At 36.8% G+C, this 24988-nt stretch overlaps 1 protein-coding gene across 3 annotated transcripts in view; it reads right to left on the reverse strand.

Annotated features, from left to right (window-relative positions):
• PLS1 (plastin 1) overlaps positions 1–24988 on the reverse strand; it is a 110732-nt gene that overhangs the window by 11802 nt on the left and 73942 nt on the right. For all 3 annotated transcript variants that reach the window (XM_009201577.3, XM_009201578.4, XM_003895000.5), the window contains exons 5-12: positions 23909–24041; positions 21788–21869; positions 17586–17751; positions 17363–17505; positions 15431–15523; positions 11984–12179; positions 7246–7324; positions 3812–3926 (exon numbers count right to left, since the gene is read on the reverse strand). In XM_009201577.3, the coding sequence (XP_009199841.1) occupies positions 3812–3926; positions 7246–7324; positions 11984–12179; positions 15431–15523; positions 17363–17505; positions 17586–17751; positions 21788–21869; positions 23909–24041 (1007 nt within the window). The remainder of the gene's footprint in view (positions 1–3811; positions 3927–7245; positions 7325–11983; positions 12180–15430; positions 15524–17362; positions 17506–17585; positions 17752–21787; positions 21870–23908; positions 24042–24988) is intronic.

The following is a 24988-nucleotide window of genomic DNA, read 5'->3' on the forward strand; positions in this document are numbered from 1 at the left end:
TTAACACTGTGTACAGGAGAGTAAAAAGCCAGCGTATTTACCATGGACACCCATTTCAGTGGGAGGATTTTATAGCAAACTGCAGTAATCACATGTGTTTCAATGAAGAGCCATCTGCTTTACAGTTATACCAAAGTTCCTAAGGGAAATGATGGCGAGAAAGGAGTTCAGCGTTGCTAGTATAGAGGCCTAAGAACATACTGATATGACCAGCATTGAAAGAGAAACTGGAAACAGGTGCTAACATAAGGGAAAGCATATATTCTATTTATTGGCAATAGTTGGTTCCAAATTTGGCAGAACGCTTCTAAGAGATCTAGAGAGGTACCAAACTAGAGAAGGAATAAGAAATTAGGTTCCTAGAGGTAATCCATGTGTATAGTAGTACAGGTTGAATATCCCTAATCTGAAAATCCAAAAATCCAAAATACTCCAAACTCTAAAACTTTTTGAGCACCAACACAATACTCAAAAGAAAAGCTCATTGGAGCATTTCAGATTTTCAGCTTAAGGATGTTCAACCAGCATACTGCAAATATTCCAATATCTGAAATACATCTGGTCCCAAGTATTTTGGATAAGGGATGCTCAGCCTGTACTTAAAACCCTAAAAACAGATCTGCTCCCTGAGGGTGTAAATATAGAAGTTAAGACCTTTAGGCCAAGAACCAGGCCTTGGAAATACTGAGTTGTCAGGCTAAAAGATGAAGAACCTATGAAAGGTAAGAATGAGCACAAAGAAAGCAAGAAAAACTTGGAGTGCAGTCTCACAGGGTTAACGGAAGAAATGATTACTATATTAGTTTCGTTTTCACGCTGCTGATAAAGACATATCCAAGACTGGGAAGAAAAAGAGGTTTAATTGGACTTACAGTTCCATATGGCTGGGAAGGCCTCAGAATCATGGTGGGAAGCAAAAGGCACTATTTACATGACGGCAGCAAGAGAAAATGAGGAAGATGCAAAAGCGGAAACCCCTGATAAAACCATCAGATCTCCTAAGTCGTATTCACTACCATGAGAACAGTATGGGGGAACTGCCCTCATGATTCAAATTATCTCCCACTGGGTCCCTCCCACAACACATGGGAATATGGGAGTACAATTCAAGATGAGATTTGGGTGAGGACACAGCCAAACTATATCAATTACCAAGTACTTTAAATGCTTTGGACGAAAATGAAGCTTAGATCATTTGGACAATGAGAAGAGTTACGTAATGGGACACAAGGGTTCAAGTGAAAATAAATACTTAAAAATAAAGAAGGCGGCCAGGCATGGTGGCTCATGCCTGTAATCCCAGCACTTTGGGAGGCTGAGGCAGGTAGATCACGAGGTCAGGAGATCAAGACCATCCTGGCTAACACGGTGAAACCCCGTCTCTACTAAAAATACAAAAAAATTAGCTGGGCGTAGTGGCAGGTGCCAGTAGTCCCAGCTACTCAGGAGGCTGAGGCAGGAGAATGGCATGAACCTGGGAGGCAGAGCTTGCAGTTAGCCGGGATCACGCCACTGCATTCCAGCCTGAGCAACACAGCAAGACTCTGTCTCAAAAATAATAATAATAATGAAGAAAGGCTATTTTAACGGTGCAGCTTTAAGAAATTTGTAACCGAAGGAAAGTGACATCTATTGATTATTGCCCAAATTCCATAAAATAATTCCATAAAGTAATTCCCTGTGATACTGTGTCATGAAAGTACTGCTTCTTCATTTTTTAAACATCTTGAATTTATTTCAGGCTTTATGTTTCATTCTATACTTGTTGAAAAAGTATTCTGCATATGATTCATTTGTGACATATGTATTTATTTGTAGTTCACATTAAAATTCCAGGTATAATGAATGGTTAATTTCTGTTTTCCTGTTACATTTTGCACTCAGAATTTTGGAGAAAAAAACTTACATGAAATTAGTCAATAAAATTTTCTGAATTCTACTCCCATGAAAAGAATTATATGCAAATCAAATGAAATTAAAAATGCAGGCAGTCCAATGACTAGGAATGCTGAAAAATATAACTCTTTATAATTATACCACACATTTAACTACTTTTAATATTATTATATATTTCCCTTTAAAGGTCTTTTTAAATTTTTTTCTTTAAAAATTACAGTGTCTATAAATACATTTTCATTCTATAGACGTGAAAAACCCAAAGTCCCTTTTGAATGCATCTCTGTGTGTGTTATGTATTTTAAACAAATTAGATTCATATTATGTATATATATAATTTTGTGTCCTGCTCATTTCCATACCACTATTACTAAAACAATATTTTTTCTTTGTTTAATTATACTTTAAGTTCTGGTATACACGTGCAGAACATGCAGGATTGTTACATAGGTATACATATGCCATGGTGGTTTGCTGCACCCATCAACCCGTCATCTAGGTTTTTTTTTTTTTTTTTTCCTCGAGATGGAATTTCGCTCTGTTACCCAGGCTGGAGTGCAATGGCACATCTCGGCTCATTGCAACCTCCGCCGGTTCAAGCCATTCTCCTGCCTCAGCCTCCCGAGTAGCTGGGATTACAGGTGGCCGCCACTATGCCCAGCTAATTTTTTGTATTTTTGTATTTTTTTTGTATTTTTGTATTTTCACTATATTGGCCAGGCTGGCCTCGAACTCCTGACCTCGTGATCCACCTGCCTCAGCCTCCCAAAATGATGGGATTACAGGTGTGAGCCACTGCGTCCGGCCCCCATCATCTAGGTGTTAAGCCCCGCATGCATTAGGTATTTGTCCTAATGCTCTCCCCTCCCCTTTCCCCCCACCCCCTGACAGGCCTGGGTGTGTGATGTTCCGCTACCTGTGTCCCTGTGTCCTCACTGTTCAACACCCATTTATGAGTGAGAACATGCAGTGTTTGGTTTTCTGTTCCTGTCAAACACTATTTTTAATGGCACATTTTACTTCATCTTATGAGTGTGTCAATTTTATTAACCCTTTATTGAACAACTGAGTTGTTTTCTTGTGTGCTGTATAAACACTGCTATGATTAGCATTTTGCCACACAACTTTGTGTCTTTCTGATTTTTTCATCAGGATAGCTGGAAAAAGGTGAAATTAGGTCAAAGAATTTTTTGGAAGATTAGTATGTATTGCCAAACTGGTTTTAGAAAGATTATACAAATGAATACTTCCTCTAACATTGGATGCAGTTCAATAGTTTCTTGTTTTAAATTGCATTTCTTTATTCTGGGTGAAAAGCTTTTCGTATGTTTACTATTCATCATTATTTTTCTATGAATTGTTCACTCATGTGTCGTTCCCATTTTGCTATTACTATTTCAGTAGCTCTTCACCTTTCTTCCCTAGAAATCATAATATTCACTTTTGTTTACCATGTACCATATTGTAGTTGTTTGCACACATATTTCCCTAATTTATTTAGGCTTTCCTGAGGACCAACTCCATGCTTTATACTTTTTGTTATATCCTGCATAACCCTGTACAGGTATCAGGTAATTGATAAATACTGTTGAATAAATGAGTGGATAACCGATAAAAATTCAGCAAGTTATACCAATTGTAAAATAAGAATACATTTACAGTACATCTCAAAGAACATTAAGTACTATGACTTGATAAAGATGAAAACAGTTATATAAAGTGTCTGACTACAGGGATTGCCTTCATCTTTGCATTTATTAAAGCAAACTTGTAAAAAGGCTATTAAGCTTAACACATTTTGGTCTGAATCAGAATTGTGGGGACAGAGTACACTTCATTCAACTTCATGAAACTCTAAATTCTTTGTTTTATATCAGAACAATAACAATATATACAGGGCCATTATTTCATTCACCTTCTTCATGTTCCCTCCAAGGGCAGGATAAGGAGGTTTGTTGACATGGCTCCAGTTGACTGGCACTCGGATCATCTCATAGAGCTGAAAGATCACTAAAGCATCTGTGAGGTCACTAAAACAGGAAGGAAAAGCAGATAAAGGAGGAGGAAATGTTGGGTACTACCTAATTGTATTAAGTACATTGGAGACAGACTTATGTCTTTAAGAATATAAGTCATTTAATCCTTAAAGAATGACAGAACATATCATTTGACCCAGAACTTCCAGTCTAAGAATCTGTCTAAAATGTTTACATAAATATTTACAAAGGTATATACATCCAAGGACATTCATTGCCACAGTATTTATAAATTTGGAAACAACTTAACTGCCTGGCAGTAGGGAGCTGTTGAGTAAACTATACTATAAACTCCTTGGCCACCATTAGACATGAGGTAGATCTCTATGTATTGATATGAAAAGCTTTGCAAGACATATCAAACTTTAAAAAACAAATGGCAGAACATTTCATACAATTTGATCTCATTTATTTAAAAAAATTTAGAGTCAAATGTGGTTATATACCTATACATGCTAAGGACAGTTAATAGCAATTACCTCTATTAGGTAAAGAAAGAGGTCAGGAAAAGGGGAGTACGAAAGAGTAAGGGTGGAATGTTTTATTTTATTCTATATACTTACATACTTTCTGGAACTTGTCCAGTAAGAATAAGTTCATGTATTATTTATACATTATTTTTTAACTTAAAAATAATTATAGGAAAATCACAATAGCTACTCAGTAGGCAGCCGTTTGTGTTCAGGAATGAAGGTTAAGAAGAAGGAACTTATGAACAAGTAGGAATTCTCGAAGTAAAAATATTAACTACTTTGGATTCAGAAAAATATGTTCTCCTGAGAAGGTTAGTGTATGCCTGTTTAGTCTATTTTTAATGCAGTATGCTAAGGACATAAAGCAATAGCAACTGATTTTTTAAATTGCTAGCTTGGTGATGTATTACATGACTTTTCTCCTCCAACAGCTTGTCCAATGAGTTATGTTTTGCTAAGGTTCATATTAAATTACTTTGCATTCTCTGAGCACACACCACATGGCAGTGAAGGCAGCTGGGCACAGTACTAGGTGATAGAGGGAGAAAGTCTGATATGAAGGTAATTAAGATCTGAGTAGATTATCTTTAGGCACATGAAACATTCTGTATAAAAAAAGAATCACTAAAGTATTTCTACAGGTTCTGGAATCTTACCTGTTTCATGTATTTTTCTTCTTTACTTTAAATGAATTCATTCTTATTCCTGTCTAGTATGGTATTATTATTATTTTGCAAATAGAACTGAGGCCCAGAGAGTTTAAATGATTTCCAGAGACTTCAAGATGAGTTCTAGAACCAACTGGTCATAGAAAAACTCTAGGACTAATAGTTCTTGAAATATATTCATAACATTTTAGAGAAGAGAATTTTCAGGGAAAATCTAGCTGTTTTGGTTTGGGCTGGCTATACTATAGGCAGGAACCTAAAAATTCTTGGGGGTGGGTTTAGGAATATGATGCAGACACAATTCTATGGAGACATGGTTCCAGTGTCAACTAGATGTCCACCTAGTGTTCTTCTGCATCTGATGGTTCTCTAAGATTATGTTAAATAATTTTCTGAAAGTAACAGTTCTTTTCCCAAGAAAAAATACTATATGCTCAGAAGCCCTATGCTGGTATTTCTTGAATAAAGATATTCTTCAGATATCTTTAGCTAAAAGGTTTGGGCAATTCTCTTCTCCACTGTCAATGATAGAATCTAATGTTCCTGATATTTATGAAATAATTACATGAGTATCAACAAATCTTAATCTGCTATTTTTAAGCTTACTCTTTAATTATAGAAAAATACATATTCATGGTTCAAAAAAATACAATCATGTTTAAGTTACTAAGATTAAAAGTCTTGGGCGCGGTGGCCCACGCCTATAATCCCAGCACTTTGGGAGGCCGAGGCAGGCAGATCACCTGAGGTCAGGAGTTCGCCACCAGGCTGACCAACATGGAAAAACGCCATCTCTATTAAAAATACAAAATTAGCTGGGCATGGTGGCACATCCCTGTAATCCCAGCTACACAGGAGGCTGAGGCAGGAGAATCACTTGAACCCGGGAGGCGGAGGTTGTGGTGAGCCGAGATCATGCCATTGCACTCCAGCCTGGGTAACAAGAGCTAAACTCCATCTCAAATAAATAAATAAAATAATAATAATAATAATAAAAGTCTCCTTACTGTTCTCTACTCCTACTACCCAGGCTACATACAGTTTGCTATGTACCTCTCTAGATTTTCTTTTAAAATTCGAATACAAATACTACACACTCAAATTGTAAACAAAATGGGATCATACTAGACCTTGTTATTCTTTTCTCTTGACTATGTATTAGAGACATTCTTTCAAATCAGTCCATAAAAAGTGGACCCCTCCTCGCCTTCAATATTTGTGTTTTAACTTCCCTGCTACTGTAACAGGAGCTCTGGTCTAATTGACATATATCTCCTCTCATCTAGCTGAAATTTACACACTCTTCAAGAGCTTTACAAATATGGGTCTATCACAATCAAAGCCAGTTACCATAATAAGGTAACACTGGTTTTCAATTTTAAAGAACATTGTGAATAAACACCAAGCAGCAGAAATTACAGCATCATAAATCCTCAGTGAGCCAGTGAACTTGGCCTGTTGTGACAATCTTCTTTAAGGAGTTTCTTGGGTATGTAAATTATTAATACATTTAGTTAATTAGAACTTTTTTCTAAAAAAAAAAAAATACAACTAGCTGAAGTTGGCTTCTTTTGCATTTTATTAAGGCAGGCTGGTAGACTGTATAATAAAGAGAGAAGAACGGTTTCCTCTCATCCACACTTAGAAAGATGCATCGTTAGCCCAGGAATTGATTTAGTGAAATATTTTCTTAGCCCTACTAATGCCAATAATGTGTTATCATTTTTAAACAAGAAAGAATGAGATAAGCTACAACACTTATTCAAGGAAAACAAGTTACTTTTACAAATTAGAAAAAATATACACATAAATTATGGAATAATTGAGGTTCTGGCAAAAATAAATGAAAAATGACAATGAAAAACATAACAATTTATCAGTTATTACTGTTACTCTGATAAAGTGAAATTATTTTTATGATCAATAACTATAAAAGAGTAAGGATTATCTTTACTGATTTATGTATATCATCAAAAAATAACTATTATTCCTTTTTTGAATAGTAACTTTCTTTTAAAATCCATTGTATTGCCAATTCCCAGCATCCTGAAACTCTAAAATTTGGCTAAAATTCTTGCGACTTGAGAAAATGTTCCATTTAAACATGCCTACAGTTTGAAACTTGAAAAGTTTGACCCTGACAGTACAGCTGAAGCACAATAAAATATTTACCTGTACAAATGGTTAATGTATGGGTTGACTCCCAAGGAATTCATCCAGTTCCGAAATGTTCTCTCTTCCTTGCTCTCTCCTAGAGTAGACACAAGCTCACACTGATGACTCAGGACAAAAGGAACCAGGAACTATATGTTAAACCATTCTAGCAGGTACAAACTGATCAAACCTACCTTGCCATGGTTTTTTAGATACTACAGTTTCTTTAAAGGGAGAAAAAAAGTCTCTTAATGCCAAAGTCCCTTCTTTCCTACTATCTAGGAAGCCTCCATTTGCTCTAAATCTCTTCTTCTAGATTCCCTTTGATGTCTGTGAACTAGTACTGAGCCATGGGTTTCTCTGCCTAGAAATAACAGATACACTTCTGTGGTCTATAATTATGATTAGATGCAAAAGGGATTCACTAAACATTAATAAAAATAAAATCTTTTAGCAGTCAGGGTAACATTAGCACATTAAACACAAATAGAAAAGTTATACCTTTCTCGATTCAGGGTTTCTAAATTTGTACAAATTATGGTTTTACACAGGAAAGTTTCCCAGCACACAAACTACACTTTACACCACACAGTGAAGGGCAGAGGAGATTACAGGTAAATATAAAAACACACAATGAAGGGAATATAACTATTTTACAGGCTTCCTGAGTTAGTTTAGATTGTCATTACTGAAAATACATAAGGAACACAGACCCAATACAGATTGATAAGAGAAAGACACATTTCGTCATAGTAAGTTCCTGGACCTCAAAGATCCACTCAAGGAGATAACTCCTTCGGGTGCTGTTATTGAACCCTACCTCCCTGAGCATTCCCTTCATAACAGTGCTTACATAATCTCTAAGGAAAATGTGGGTTATAGTATACCACAAAGTGAGCAGGAATGTGGGCTGGTTCTACTACTGTCTGCCTTCTAGTCATCTCCTGACGGCTAATAGTCCTAAGTAACTATCATGAGTATTTGTTCTTCAGCAAAGGTAGTGGACAGTGGAACGGCCCAATTTATATCTTATCACCAGACTCCTGAAAAACTGAAACATTCATACCTCTCATCAATTCTAAGTTATAGGCAAGTTCAAGTCACTCTAGATTTTGGCCCATGTGACAATTTGGCACATAAATCTATAATCATCTGCGTTCCAGGGGCTCATTCGTATAGAGCCATTGCAACAGTCATCTTCACATTGAGTGCCAAAGACTGTATAAACGTGCACACCCAGGACAGGAACCCAAGCCTTGTCAGAGCTAAAGAATTCTGTTATTTGTGCCAACTGTTCAGGAAATAATCTACTCACTGTAGTTTCATGTGGTTTTAATGCCATTATCTAACAGCTTTCCCAGAATCTGCTTTAATTATTGCTCTATTATATAGCCCTATAATTTCTTGCTTAAATTTTATTCCCTCTGGTCTGCATAAAAGGTAACTGATCAGTCTGTTGTATCTGCTACCACCACTTTATAATAAACAGTCTACATGATAATCTTTTTTTAAGAAGAACCAAGCTAAACTAAATATTTCCAGAATCCATGCCAGCTTTATTTGTAGGAATTATTAAACAGGTACAAATTAAATCTATGAACTATCCCCAAAGTGACATAAATATAAACATACTGTGATCAATAACTTGATGCCTTCGATTTGGATTTACCTCTCAGTTGTTTCTCTATTACTATCTATCATAAAGATATATATATTTTTTTCTAATAGTTACATAAGTTTTACATTATTTCCATCTAGGAAAATCTAAATGTCTTAAAATTATGAAGATTAACAGTGCCTTATTGGTTTAATTTTTAATTAAAATATCCAAATTCTGTTGAATCTAATGATGCAGTAAGTAATATTTTAAAATAACTAAACTTGCATTTTGATAGAGTTCTGAAACTATCTTCAGGGGTTCATATTTCTTCCTATTCTCAACTGATTATATAATTATTTTAATTTTTGATACCTGGAAAGTAAAATAGATTTTATAAATGAGCATTTATTTACCTAATAACGTTTCAAAATGTCTTGGTACATAAATGCGCAAAGCTAGAGGCACTATGCATTTGTGCAACAGCCATGGTAAAGCATTACAAAAATATATGTATTCCAGATTGGAAAATGTCTGGATTACAGACAGCTAAAGCAATCTTCAAGGTAAAATATTTTTTCCCCCTAGATCTGATATACAATTTCAAGAAGTAAAATCTTAATTGCTGATATACAAGACTGAAAGAACTATAAAACATTCTTTTCATTTGCAGGCTCAATTTGACATCTACAAATAAAAAAAAAATAGCAATAAAAATAACAACTATCTTAGAAGTAGGCTACTAGGAGGGAAGAAAGGAATTAACATATATTTAACACTCAATAAATGTGCTGTGACACATGAAGTGCTTTCCTCCTCCCTCCCTGACCATTAATAAACACATACTGTATTCTTTCATTCATGATCACATTTAGCTTGCTCTGTAACTCTTCAAATTAAGTTTATTAGTCTTGTTTTACATATGAAAAAAACCAAGGCTCACAGAGGTTATTCAGATTAAATAGTGGAACTAAGATTTGAACAAAGTCTGATAGTTTATGGCCTATGTACCTTCTGTAACCATAAATGAATTCTGAGATGGTCTTTCTATACAAAGCCCACATATCTGGCTCAATTTGATGTGAGGATTTAATATTTAATTGTGTTTTCTTTAATTCTCTAGAGAGAAAATTCTCTGCCAATGAGGACATACTAACATATGAATTTGGGATGTGATAAGATCAAGCTTCAAATTTCATAAGGATATATTAAAACTCAAATTTACAGAGGAAAATAATCCAATGACAGTCAAAGTCAAATACATTTTTGACAGATGTATGAGGACATACATATGTTCTAAATAAAGATGACTGATAAATATTTCCCATGTTATCTTAACAGATAGTAAATAATAATGGAAATATTTAGCAATCTTATTCACACTGAAAAATTCCAAAAGCATGCTGAACACTAGCAAAAGAATTCAAACATGAAAAATAAGAGAGCGAGCAAGTTGGAAAAGATATCTAGCAAGAATTCAGTGACTATAAAAAGCAGATCATTTTTAATATGCCACTCTAAACAATGCCTTCTACTGACAGAGGGATTTTGAAATTTTCCAGACTGATAAAACTTAGCAGTGTTCCTTTTGCTTATTTTTTTTTCAAGTTCTAATCTCTTACCCTAAATTTCTCTTTGCTGAAAAATCTACGTTTTTTGTCTACTTTCCCTCTCAGTTACATATCTACATAGAAAATATAATCTTTATTTTATTTTATGGGACCTTCAAGAAGAATGAATTACTCATATTCTTCGAATAATGTATTTGTTAAATCTGAAGCGTCTTTCATTAATCACAAAACTGTAATTATGAGGTGACAAGGACATTGGAACTTTGGTTATGGCAGTCAAGCAGAAAAAGACCATGAAATTGATTTCTCATTCTGTCTCACTGGGAAAGAAGGGAGTAAGTGTGAATTATGTGAGAGGATGAACACTGAGATCATGAATACTGCACATCAGATTCTCCCTACAAAGAAGAATCCCCGCTTTCTCCAAACCAGAAAAATCTTAAGATTGGCGCCTTCCTCTGACAACTGCCTCTCCCTTCAGCAACTGCCATTACCACTGCCACTGTTTTTACTTTAAGTTCTGATACTAATGTGGGTGTTGGTATGTGTGAGAGTGGGAAAAAAAAGAAAGGCTGGGAAACAAAAAATGAGTAAGCACTGGGTATTAAGAATGTTTTGTCATTATGATTCATATATTGTAAGCTTCAGTGAGGTTCAGTAAATATAACATAGCTAATTGATACAAAATAATATGTTATAGAACCTAAATTAATCCTTTCAAAGATTACTTGTGATAAAAGATACATTTTATCACAGGAGAGGGATAAAGGTTTTACATCAAATCATGAAGTCCACTTCTCAAAATTGAGTTCTAATGTGTTTACAACTACATATCCCATCATTATAGAAGGCAAATTAGGTAGAAATTTTATAAAATCAAAGCTTTGTTCTGCTATTCTAATTAAGTTTTATTTCTGTTTCATTCTATGGGCATATTAAGAGAGAAATAACACAGCATGAACAATGCAAAAAATAAAATATCAACCCAGATGGAAAGAATAAATGGTACTAATAAAAAGAACATTCAGAATGAATATATTTATAGAGTATAGAAAAGTACTAAATACAGTACCTACATTAGGAGGGGTCAAATCTGCATTTCATGAAGCAAAACAGGAAAGTATTATATATTATGAGACAGATAACGATAGACCACACAAAAGACAAATAACGAACACTAATTTTTTCATGTACACTAAAAACATTAAAAAGAGAACAATACTAGAGTCAAACTGGAGCTTTCAAAGGAGAAAAACACCTACAAATAATTATTTTATTCTAATAGATAATTCATTGTCCATATTGGTGGTAGAGCTGTTATGTGATCATTTATGAGAATATTTTAAATGTATGATAGTTTTCACTAACCTCTTATGGAGAAATGAAAGATAAGATTTACCCCAGCATTCTCTTTTAACCAAAACTAGCAACCACCTTCCATAATTTGAATTTTTCAATGGATACACACACCTACTACACACACTAAATTGCATTTCCCACCACAGCCCCTATCTCTGACAGTGAAGTAAGACAACAGCATAGAAGATAAATACAGTAAGTCAATTAAAGAAAGGCAGAAAGAACACACCTTCCAGTAAATTCATATCGATGTCATTATTATTTGGCTTGTGCAGGCATGGGTATGTGTTAAACAAATTAGCTACAAAAGCTAAATTAAGTTTAGGATTGCCTGAAACCACATCTGCAGGAGTAACAAACTGCTTGCAGCCCAGTTTATCTGCTTCTTGAAGCATGAGTCCAGCACGCTTCAGGTCATTTGTCTCCTAAACAATAAAACAAAAATGGTTACAATTGAAGTTTTAACTGGCATAATTTTTATTGGTATACGTACTTATAAGCAATTACTTTTCCACAAATATATCAAATAATAACTCAAAATAAGATCAAAATGTGTAGTAATTCCAAGTCAACTTATCCATTCCTTTATTTATTTTATTTTATTTATTTATTTATTTAGAGACAGAGTCTTGCTCTGTTCCCCAGGCTGGAGTGCAGTGGCGTGATCTTGGCTCACTGCAACCTCTGCCTCTTGGGTTGAAGCGATTCTCCTCCCTCAGCCCCTGAGTAGCTGGGATTACAGACATATGCCACTATGCCCAGCTAATTTTTGTATTTTTAGTAGAGACAGGGTTTTGCCATGTTGGCCAGGCTGGTTTCGAACTCCTGATCCAACCACCTCGGCCTCCCAAAGTGCTGGGATTATAGCCATGAGCCACTACACCTGGCCTCCATGCCTTTTAAGTTAAAGGGAAAAAAGTCTCTGAGTTTCCTTGCTGGGATAACTGAGTTATATTTTACCCTTTTTGCTAAAATACTCAGCAAAATCCTCAAATATTGTTATCAGTAAGCTCACAGTGGTCGCACTATACGTAACTTATTCAAGGCCAGCTAGTAGAGTGCCCTCTGGATAACAGGCATAGTTATCATACCCACTGTACACTGAGTGAAATTTCCAGAAGGCTCTTCTTGATGAAAAACAAGTTGAAATACATATTTTAAAAATTAAAATTATAGCGAAAAGCACCTTTCACAATTGCAAAACCCTGAAAACAAATGAAACAACCCAAATACCTATGAACAGGAGAGTAGATGAATGAATTTGTATATTCACACAATGACATCCAATATGGGTAACTCTTAGAGACACAAATTCAAAAAGAAGTACTAGAAATTTAAGTATAACATGATAAACTTTAAAGGAAGTTAAAAGTAAAATGAAGAATTTAATTTTTTAAGGGATACATTCGGATGAAGGGAAACTACATAAAAAGAAAAGCAAAACAACAGTGAACACAAGATTCAAGACTGTGGTTACCACACTGGGCTGAAACAGAGATGGAATAGGGAAGAACTGGACAGAAAATGTAATGTCAAGGTCTTAGTTTTCCTGTTAGATTGAGAGTTCATGAGGCTTGTTACAATTTCAAAACAACCACACACAAAAATAAATTTAAAAATGGGTATGCACAGACCCATATGAGTATATCATGACCAAAGATAACCTACCTAATTCTGTGCACCGCAGTTGCAAAATAATTAATCATGTAAATGAAATCGGAGAAAGCAACAGATTATTAAATTAAACAACGATGAAAAGTTACCAATGTAGACATCAAAAAATGACAATATGTGGCCGGACATGGTGGCTCATGCCTGTAATCCCAGCACTTTGGGAGGCCGAGGTGGTCGGATCACTTGAGGTCAGGAGTTTGAGACCAGCCTAGCCAACATGGTGAAACTCCATCTCTACTAAAAATAAAAAAATTAACCAGACATGGTGGTGTGCACCTGTAATCCCAGCTACTCAGGGAGCAGAGGTAGGAGAATCACTTGAGCCCAGGAGGCGGAAGTTGCAGTGAGCCAAGATTGTGTCACTGCACTCCAGCCCGGGTGACAGAGCAAGACTCCATCTAAAAAAAAAAATCCAACCAAACAAATAAAGACAATATGTGGACCTTATTTTAGGTCTTAATTCAAATAAACTATGAAAAAAATGGCATTTATGAGGCAAGTAGAAATGTCAACATTGACTAGATATTTTGATGATGTTACAGATTGTTGTAATTTTTTAAGGTATGATAAGGTATTGTGGTTTTACTTTAAAAGTGTCTTTATCTTTTAGAAATACATATTGAAATATCCATGAAGTAATGTCTAAGATTTGCTTGAAAATAATACAGAAGAGGAGGGAAATAGGGAATAAATGAGATAAGATTGACCATGAATTGGCAGATGTTGGAACTGAGGGATGAGTACCTGACAGTTTAGTATACTAAGTCTGTTCTCTTTTGAATATAGTCAAAATTTTCCATAAGTTTAAGTTTCTAATTTTTTAAATTAAAATGCTTTGCAAATTTTACAGAGCATTGCAGTACTGTGTCTGAAATATGTCATTATAATAATGTGAGATATAATTAATTAGTAATGACTCAAGTTGCCTTTAAAACCAAATGTTATGGATACAGCACTTTAAGTACATGACATATTTTCATACAATCTATTATCTGACCAAATTTTAATGTTTAGAATTCAAGCTTGTCCAACCCACGGCCAGTGGGTCACATGCAACCCAGGACAGCTTTGAATGTGGCCCAACACAAATTTGTAAACTTTCTTAAAACATTATTAGATTTTGTTGCAACTTTTTTTTTTTAAGCTCATCAACTATTATTAGTGTTAGTGTATTTTATGTGTGACCCAAGACAATTCTTCTTCGAATGTGGCCCAGGGAAGCCAAAAGACTGGACATCCTGATTTAGATATAACCATCCCTGGTATTTATAACTTATGCTAAAAGAATGAGATTCCTAGGAAGTGTGTTTGGTAGGTCAGAATCTGTTACCAGTCCTTCCTAGGAACACCATAAATACTAGGAATATCTATTTTTATTTTGTATATTTCTAAATATAAGGTGCTAAAACTGATAATTGATTGCTTAAAAATCTAACAACAGGTTGTTGCTTCCTTTCCTGGCATATGTTGACAGTCACAAGAGCACCCTGGTGAGTTCCAATTGCCTTGCACCAGGGAAACATGAACGTAGGATTGATTCCACAAATATTCAAGGTCACAATTATGCAGTTCCCTTTCTTCTGTCATGACAGCCAGTTGGCTTGACATGGAGGTTTGGAGTCTGGGGCATGGAAAAATCTTCCATAGAGCAAAGCACCAAACTTTAATGGAGAGCTGAGGGCTCTACTGGGGAATGCTGCCTGTAGAGAACTGTACTCTAAATTTGACTGTACCTCCTACTCAAATTCAAATTCATAGTCAGAAAGTAGAACAGTGGTTACCAGGGCCTGGGGGAAGGAGAAAATGAGGAGTTTTTGTTTAATGAGTACAGAATTTCCCTACAGGATGATGAAAAGTTTGCAGAGATGAATAATGGTGATAGCTGCACAACAATGCAAATGTACTGAATGCCACTGAACTGAACACTGAAAATGATAAAAATGGTAAATTTTCTATGTCTCTTTTACCAAAATATATTTTAAAAGTTAAAAATTGCACTCACATTAATTCCTGAAAGGTCAATGGCAATGGCAGGTCCATCTTCCCCACCTTTAGGGGCAATCTGATTAAGCAGATGAAAATAGGCTCTCGAGTCCTTCAAGGAAAGACACGAAATAGCATTTTTAAAATGAATAAAATCATCATTGAATTTAGGGAAAACAAGTGCTCAAACTGAAGAAACTGCCTCTATCTCAAAGAATGGAATAACTTTAATAACACAGAATTACTTGTAGGTTCCTGAATGTACCATGCTGTTTCACACTTCAGAGCTTCAAAGCAATCCTGTTTCACACCTCAGAGTTTATAGCAATGCTGTTTCCTGCACCTGGATAACCTCCCTTACTTTTCCATCTGTTTACACACCCAAGCATCAACATCAGTTAAGATTCAGGTCAAGTATTATCTCCTGGAAGCCTTCCCTGGATTCTCTAGGATGAACTAAGAACACTCCTCTGTAGTGCACAGCACCCCTTGCCTACCTCAATAAGTAAACAGTGATCACACTATTAAATCATCCAACGTCATTGTCTCCAAAGATGGATATCATGGTTCTTCCCCATATATACATTAACTCTTCCCATCAAAAGGCAGAAGCTATGTTCTGTCCTCTTTAATTTGGACGGGCCTTATGATTCACTTTGACTAGGAGAATGCTGTGAAAGTGATGTTCTGGGGCTTCCAAGCCCAAATCTTAAGAGCTTCTGCTTCCTCTGTCTTAAAGTTAACCTCTACATAAGAAGTCCAACTATCTGAGACTATCATGCTGTAAGGAAGCCTGAGCTCACCATGGAGAGAGGCCTTGTGGAGGAGCACTGAGGCACCAGACATGTGATTGAGGCCTTTGTGTACTTTCCAGATGAGCCCAACTGACAGCTGAACGTAACTAAGTTAGTAATCCCAGCCAAAACCGTGCGAAGCAGAAGAACCACCCAGCCAAGATGCATCAACCCACAAAATGATGAGAAATACTCATTATAAGCAAATTTTGCATAGTTTGCTATATAGCAATAGATAACTGAAATATCCTTCTGGTACATGCTTGTCTATGAGTAGAATTGGCAAGCTTCTCAAGAGCTGAGTCTTTGCATCCCCTGGGCATAATGCCCTTTAGGAAGAGCTGAATAAATGTTTGCTTAGCTGAATTTTAAGAGATTTCAGAATGAAAGCGGAGAAATAAAATGTCACTTCAAATTGAGAGACTGTCCTCTAGGCCATTATGGAAAAAGATAACCTGACTGAAGGTTATCTAGCTAAAGAGGGAACATGAATTAGAGCCAGCACTGACTACTCTGGGGGCAGGGGACAGGGCAGGGGAGGACATAAAAAAACAGAGAGAAGAAAGTCACAGCGCCCTGGCTTGGCAGTGCCCATCCAGACAGTAAGCAAGGGAAAGTTGTCGTTAGACAGAAATGCCGGTTATAGTCTCCTTGACAAGATTCTCCCAGTAGAGAGGGAAGTGTTTTAAGCTACGCTGGTTAAGGCACAAACCTTAAGATCCCTTTGTTTACTGATTCACTGTGCCCTCAGATAATCTGATTTCCTGTTAGCTGGTTATTGACAAAGTGGGAGTAAGAGTGTTAAACCAGTAAACAGATAGAATTATTAGTCCAAATGAACAGACTGACATCCTCATTATAATCTAGCAGATCTGTGGCCTATAAAATGAGAAAGTGTGTTTTAATCTGTTGAGGTTAACATCTCTTTCCTCTCATAGCCAGTTGTAGTTCTTATTAAAAGCCAATGTATCTGGTTTTTGGAAAATATATATTTCGTGAATATAATTGGGGGATCTACTTCACACAGTAATGCAAATTTTCATTTTCTATCCCAAGTGTTCTTGTGAATTTAATTCAAATTTAAGTCTGAACCCCTTTTATTTTTACACTCCACATCCTTTATTTCATGTCACAAATTTGAACATTTAAGTATAAACCTTAATGTCTTGGCTGAAGTTGCTGATGGTATGCCATCCTGCATTGGTCAGATGGTAGTTCACCCATCGCAGCAGTAATTCCTCAGGAGAAAGCTTCATCAGCTCCTCTAGTTCCTCACCTTCATTTAACAATGCAATCAGAGCTGAGGGCAAAACAGCGAAATGTAAATTCTTCCCATAGTGAGTACATGCAATGAACAGCAAATATTTCTAATGATCTTACCTTCATTCCTGGAAATCTCAATATCAGCAAAAAGGCCAACTTTGATGATCTGCCAGAGAAGTCCCAAGACCAAGTGAGGTTTTCCTTCTTTGAGATCTGATGCACCGATGTTGACCACTGTACAACCAATGGCGGAGGCAGAATTCAGGGCTAGGTTTAAATTTTCCTGAATTGCCAAAAAAAAAAAAAAAAAAAGTACACATGAGGAAGTACTTTCTTAGGTCTTATCTATAAAAATTATCTATAAGAAACAATGAACTGCCAAATTTCAGATTTATAAACATAATATATATACAATGAAAATACCACTACTCGAAAAAAAATCACATGGTTTTAACTGTTACTTTATGTGCCAATGACTTTCAAATCCCTATTTCCACCCAGACCTCCTCTGAGTCCCCACTCTAAGCTCTGTATCTATATATGTACTTTGTTATGTCTACCTGGATGTTCTGCCAATACCTCAAACTCAACATGATATTTCTGTAAAGTGCTCGTTTGGAAGTATTTCTTTAAAAAATTATGTACAATTAAGTTTTAAGAGAATTTTAAAGTAACTCTTAAGATGGATTTTACAAATGAGGAAACTGCAGCACTGACAGGTTCCACAGTGGAAAGGCTGGGGTCTGATCCCAGTGGTCTCCAGAGCCCATCCTCTTTTCTTTTTTTTTTAGACAGAGTCTCGCTCTGTCACCCAGGCTGGAGCGCAGTGGCACGATCTCAGCTCACTGCAAGCTGCGCCTCCCGGGTTCACGCCATTCTCCTGCCTCAGCCTCCCGAGTAGCTGGGACTACAGGTGACCGCCACCACACCCGGCTAATTTTTTGTGTTTTTAGTAGAGATGGGGTTTCACCATGTTAGCCAGGATGATCTCCTGACCTTGTGATCTGCCTGCCTCGGCCTCCCAAAGTGTTGGGATTACAGGTGTGAGCCACCGCGCCCGGCCCAGAGCCCATCCTCTTAATCGCCATGCATTACTGCCATTCTCATATTGTAGCAGTAATAGCAACAATTTAATGTGCTGGTCACAACAGCAGCAAAGCACAGAAGTTCTCAAAGCATAGCGAATATTTCAGTGGCTTCCTCCTATAGTGTGCTGAAGTGATTTATTGAGCTCCAAGTAAATAAATGGCTGTATCTTTGGGGGATCATCTGGGGTGATTAAAATAAGCATTTTGAATTATTTTTGTAGCAGTATTAAGCAATGTTCATTTAAATATAGTTCTCCTGAAAGAAGCAGAACCAGAGAAACCTTTAATATTTTTATAACCTCATAATTCACTACAAATAAACATAAACATGAAAACATTAACAGCAAATTGCAAATACTTTGTGGAAATCTAAGATTTTTAATAACTTCAGGTGTTTTTAATTAACATTCCTGCTTCAGATGTTTTTTAAGTTACCATAAATCAAATCTATGCAACTTTCAAGAGACAACTGCTGCTGATTTAGGCATGATCACTAATATTTTTCTCTTTGCTTCCAAGAGCATAAATGATGTTTGCTCCAGTTGTGATTCCCCAGAATGCATCAGCAGGGGAAAGAACTGGACTGAAAATGAAGCCAATAAGAGTGTTAATCTCACAATAACCCATTTCATATGCAATTGACAGCATGTACTGTGGGCCAAAAGAAGTGTATAATTTCGCTAAATTGATTACAATACTAGTAAGAACCAAAACCTACCACTACTCTCAGCCTGGACAATAACAAACAAAACCATGTGTTACTGCCTACATTAATATGACCTTGTGTGCTATCCTCTTGTCTTCACTGGCATGACTTTATTCTGTCTTCATTAGCATGATCTTATTCTTCCAGGAGTCTTGAGCCTAGGCAAAAATTTTTCCCTGCAGGCACTACCTAAAAGACCCATTAACTCTTCAATGAAAACATCAGTGACAGTTTATACTCTAAGAATCTTTGACCTCTTCACCTTAAAATCCTCCCCTTGCTATTTCCACCAGTCTTGGGCCGGTGCATTGAGAACCTTGCCCAATCTGGATCAGAGCCCTCTTGCCCTCTCTCATATTGAAAGATCTGCCCTAAACCACAATTCCAATTCTCAGATGCTGCCCTCACTTTCCCAGCACCAAGACACTAACAAAGCTTTGCAAGTATTTTCTCTTACTGCAATAAACAGTTAACTCAAGCTTTGTCTTATCAACGGGTCGTGTTGGTCATATAGGAGAAAAACTGCTTTTGATGTTAATTTTATTCAAAGATGTTTGCTTTGCAAGCATATCAAATGTCTGACAAGTAATTTGGCTTTAAAAAATGGGTAGAAAATAAGGAGTTGCAACATGTTTCTTTCAAGTAAATGGTAGTTTCTACTTGATAAATACAATATTATTGCCCTATCAGTTAGTAGGGAATGGAGTGGTCACACTAAGCTACTTCTAAATATCTTAAGAACAAGAAGTAACAGGAGAACCCCATGGAGAAGCTGCTATACAATTCTTACCATGGACAACTGCTCTGAATGCCCAGCCTTCCTGAAGACTTGTGTTGATGCGGAAAGATAGGGACAGTAGGGAACCACAAACAATTGGGACACAAGAGAGGTGGCCCCGCCTTCTATAGGGCAGTGGTACATGGTTAGGCTTGGACTGTCTAACAGGTTCCCTCATTTCCTGTTATCTTTGAGAAGTACAGAACTGGATGTTGACTACATGGCTTTCTTGTTCTCTGCTTGCTAATAGGTCAATAATGTTGCATATCACTAATAGAAATTACCATTCTTGAAGAAGCCTATTTCCAGTTGCAATTGCCAGATTATTTTTCACATGTTGTACTGGAATCTTCATTTAATATCGACGATTATTGAAAATATTCACATCTATCTTATTTATAGGATACATACATGACCATTTTTTTTGCCACTGAATCTGAAACACGGCATTTCTTACTATTGTATACATTTATTGCTTGGTTTTACTTTTAATATTTATATTTAGTGCAGTAAAGAAAATAAAGAAAAAATATTCTGTAAGTATTTTGTGGTAGCCACAGAGTGGATCTGAGGGGCTATCATGCAGTTTTATTTTTAGAGATAGCATACTTCCAATACATGCAGGGGGTAATAGTCTATAGAAGACTAGCTTTCTATAGAAGACTCAATAATTTTAGCAAAATCAAGGATTGCACTTGCCAAATGAAGGACACAGGTTAGCAGTAGCTTAATTTTAATAGCTACTATTGTGACCACACCTTAAATAGTTGCTATTACTACCACCACATGAGAGTGGCAGTATAACACAGTGATTAAGAAATGAGCTCTGGCACTAGACCACTAGGATCATATCCTGGCTCTGCCTCTGTATAACCTGTGCCTCAGTTTCCTCATCTATAAAATAATAGTATATACCTTATTATAAAGTTGCTGGGAGGATAATTTACATAGTGTGTTTAGATCAGTGACTGATACCCAGTAAATACTCAGCAAATATTACTATCCACTCATTGTTCTAGAGATTTTGAGGGGGAAAGTGTGGTATGTATAAATACCCGGACTTTTACAAGATCTGTATGGAGAAGCCAACTACAGAACAATTTAGTACAAAAAGAATAATTTAAAATTTTGTGAAATGATAAACCTGCAGTGTTATTTTTCAACCACCCAATAAGGGCACTGGCATCAAGCAAGTGCTCATTAATAAATAACTCAATAATTACAATAATATAAACTGAATACTACAGCTTAAGTGCATCCAAAGTACTCTGAATCTTCATTTCATTCATTACAAAATCCAACTGAATTTTTATTTAATAAAAGTCCAGTTTTGGCCAGGCATGGTGGCTCATGCCTATAATTCCAGCACTTTGGGAGGCTGAAGTGGGAGGATCACTTGAGGCCACGAGTTCAACACCAGACTGAGCAACATAGCAAGATCCCATCTCCACAAAAACTTTAAAAAATTAGCATGGCATAGTGGTACATGGTTATAGCCCTAACAACTCAAGAAGCTGAGTTTGGAGGATCACTTGCTCCCAGGAGTTTGAGGTTACAGTGAGCTATATTAGGAGGTATAGGAAGACCCTCGTCTCTTAAAAACAAAACAAAAAAAACCCAAACAGTTTTTATAGGAGAACAACATTACATTAAATCAAAGGTTTTATCTGGGTCCAAGCATTCATTAATAAAGGTCTTACATTTCTCAGCAGAGTAACATGATTATAAGCAAAGGGCAAATACTTACAGAAACAGTGAATGGCGTGAGCTTTTTCTTATTGATGGCTCTTTCATCAATTGTATCTGGTTCAGATAAGTTGATCATTTTGCTAAAGAGAAAATGAGATAGTTTAATACTCAAAGAAATTTTTTTTAGTTTATTATTGCAAACAGCCAAAATAGATAAATTTTGAAAATAACAATTCATTACCTTAAAATATTAAACAGTAAGCCAGGCATGGTGGCACATGCATATAATCTTAGCTACTTGGGAGGCTGAGCCCAAGAGTTTGAGGCCAGCCTGTGCAAAACAGAGAGACCTCATCTCAAAAAAAATAATAATAATAATTAAACTGTAATTCATGCCAGGAACTTTTTTTTTTTTTGAGACGGAGTCTCGCTCTGTCGCCCAGGCTGGAGTGCAGTGGCGCGATCTCGGCTCACTGCAAGCTCCGCCTCCCGGGTTTACGCCATTCTCCTGCCTCAGCCTCCGGAGTAGCTGGGACTACAGGCGCCCGCCACCTCGCCCGGCTAGTTTTTTTGTATTTTTTTACTAGAGACGGGGTTTCACCGTGTTAGCCAGGATGGTCTGGATCTCCTGACCTCATGATCCGCCTGTCTCGGCCTCCCAAAGTGCTGGGATTACAGGCTTGAGCCACCACACCCGGCCCAGGAACTTAATTCTTAAAATCCAAGAAATATTCCCATTCCTAAAACAAATCCATCACTCACTACAAGAGTAATCTTAGCATTTCTCCTAATTTTTTTAACCATCCTGAATTTTTTTTCTTTTTCTTTTGACATGTAGTCTACCTCTGTCACCCAGGCTGGAGTGCAGTGGTGCGATCTCAGCTCACTGCAACCTCCACCTCCTGGGTTCAAGTGATACTCCTGCCTCAGCCTCCCGAGCAGCTGGGATTACAGGTGTGTGCCACCTCTCAGAGCTAATTTTTGTATTTTTAGTAGAGATAGGGTTTCACCATGTTAGCCAGGCTGGTCTCAAATTCCTGACCTCAAATGATCTTCCTGCCTCAGCCTCCCAAAGTGCTGAGATTACAGGCGTGAGCCACCATGCCCAGCCATCACCCTGAATTTTCTTAATGTTCGTTTTGTCTTTATTTCACTTACTGGTCATCAGCATTCAACAGCCTAAAACACAAAGAAATTCTCCAAGAAGCCTCATAAAGTAGTATCAACACTGTTAAAATTACTGATGTTGCAGAAAGATACGAAGCCAGAGATTTCATCTAAGACCAATAATTTAGACATTTTCAGAGAAATTAATATAAATTTTGTCTCTATATTTTAGAATTTTACCTTTTAAAACAAGATTAGGAAAATACCCATTGAGTTCATAATAGGAATTTCTCTGAGAGTCAAAGAAACATAAGAATTGCAGGTGGAGGTCAAGGTATATTTTACATTTAATGTCCTAAAATCTAATATCCTGTACTTACGGGTAAGGTTTTGTTTTCCTTTTTAAGTAAAAACATCAAAAAAAAAGACTGAAGGAAATGTGTTAGAATGTTAGTAAGTCATTTATGGATGGTAAGGATATTTGTGATGGTTATTTTCTACTTTGTAATTCTTCTGTACTTTTTATAAACTAAAGAAAAGATCTCTGCTTTGTCCAAAGGAGTATGCTGGGACTGTGGTACACACGACGACGACAAAGACATTCCCTCAGAGAGTTTACAATATAGGGAGAAAAAATAGAATGCAAAGAGCCAAGGATAACACAAGGCTGAATCAAAACATTATTTTCATTTAGGTACAAATAAGGAATATCTTCCCTTTGCATCTCCTCATGTTCCTGTTCCAGTCAATAATCAATACTCTCTTACTGGAAAAAGAAAAGAGAAACCCTGTGAATATTTAAAACTGCATCAGACAAATAAAAGATTCCTGGCAATTATTATAGTAATACACGTAAAGGCCAACATAAAAACAAGGGATTGTATTTGAAAGAAAATTTTGGAAATTTTCCAATAGATACACAGTAGTTCATTTTCTATGCAATATAAATTCTCCAGGACCTAAGCAGCTACTGATTCCAAAAGACAATGGACGGCTGAATTGTAGTTTTCATGGAATGCTCATCAATGTAATCAGGAAGAACACAGCTTCCTTAACCAGAAGATGAACTCACCAAAGAAGGATGCCATCTGCAAGTGACTTGAAAAGACTGTCATCATTGGGATTCATGGGTATGAGATGCTTACAGTCAGGGTCATTCTCCAGGGCTTTGTTTATCCAGTTAACAAAAGCCACTTTTTCTTCCTCTGAAAGGAGAAAATCTTCGTAGGCAAATCTCATTTCACAAACTTTATTGCACTACAAAAACATACTTGTTAATTTCTGCTCAAAGATAATAATCGACCATTATTAAAAATCTACTAAAACACAAAAGGGTTTAAGAAAAGACGAAAGGGAGCTGGATGTGGTGGCTCAGGCCTGTAATCCCAGCACTTCCCAAAGCAATTCCGAGGCGGGCGGATCGCTTGAGGTCAGGAACTCGAGACCAGCCTGAGCAACATGGAGAAATCCCGTCTCTATTGAAAATACAAAAATTAGTCAGGCATCATGGCACATGCCCGTAGTCCCAGCTACTCGGGAGGCTGAGGAGGCTTCAGAATATCTTGAACCAGGAGGTGGAGGTTGCAGTGAGCGGAGATCATGCCACTGCACTCCAGCCTAAGCCACAAAGAGAGACCCTTTCAAAAAAAAAAAAAAAACGTGGGCGGGAGGGGCGCGGTGGCTCATGCCTGTAATCCCAGCACTTTGGGAGGCCAAGACGGGCAGATCACGAGGTGAAGAGATCAAGACCATCCTGGCCAACATGGTGAAACCCCATCTCTACTAAATATACAAAAATAAATTAGCTGGGCACGGTGGCGGGCGCCTGTAGTCCCAGCTACTTGGGAGGCTGAGGCAGCAGAATGACGTGAACGTGAGAGGTGGAGCTTGCAGTGAGCCAAGATCGCGCCGCTGCACTCCAACCTGGCGACAGACCAAGGCTGTCTTTAAAAAAAAAAAATGACAGGACAGGGGAGGGGAATTCATTCCACATTTCCACCTGATATATTAGGAAAGATGAAGGTATATATCTTAAATGAGCACAATATATATCTGGTTTGATTCAAAAATATTTCCAAATATGTATTGCTTCTGAAAGCTAATGAATCAGAAGCAGACCATCAGAGGTCAAATATGTATATATAATTAAATA

This window comes from Papio anubis, chromosome 2 (genome assembly GCF_008728515.1).
Source record: "Papio anubis isolate 15944 chromosome 2, Panubis1.0, whole genome shotgun sequence".
Lineage (NCBI taxonomy): Eukaryota > Metazoa > Chordata > Mammalia > Primates > Cercopithecidae > Papio > Papio anubis.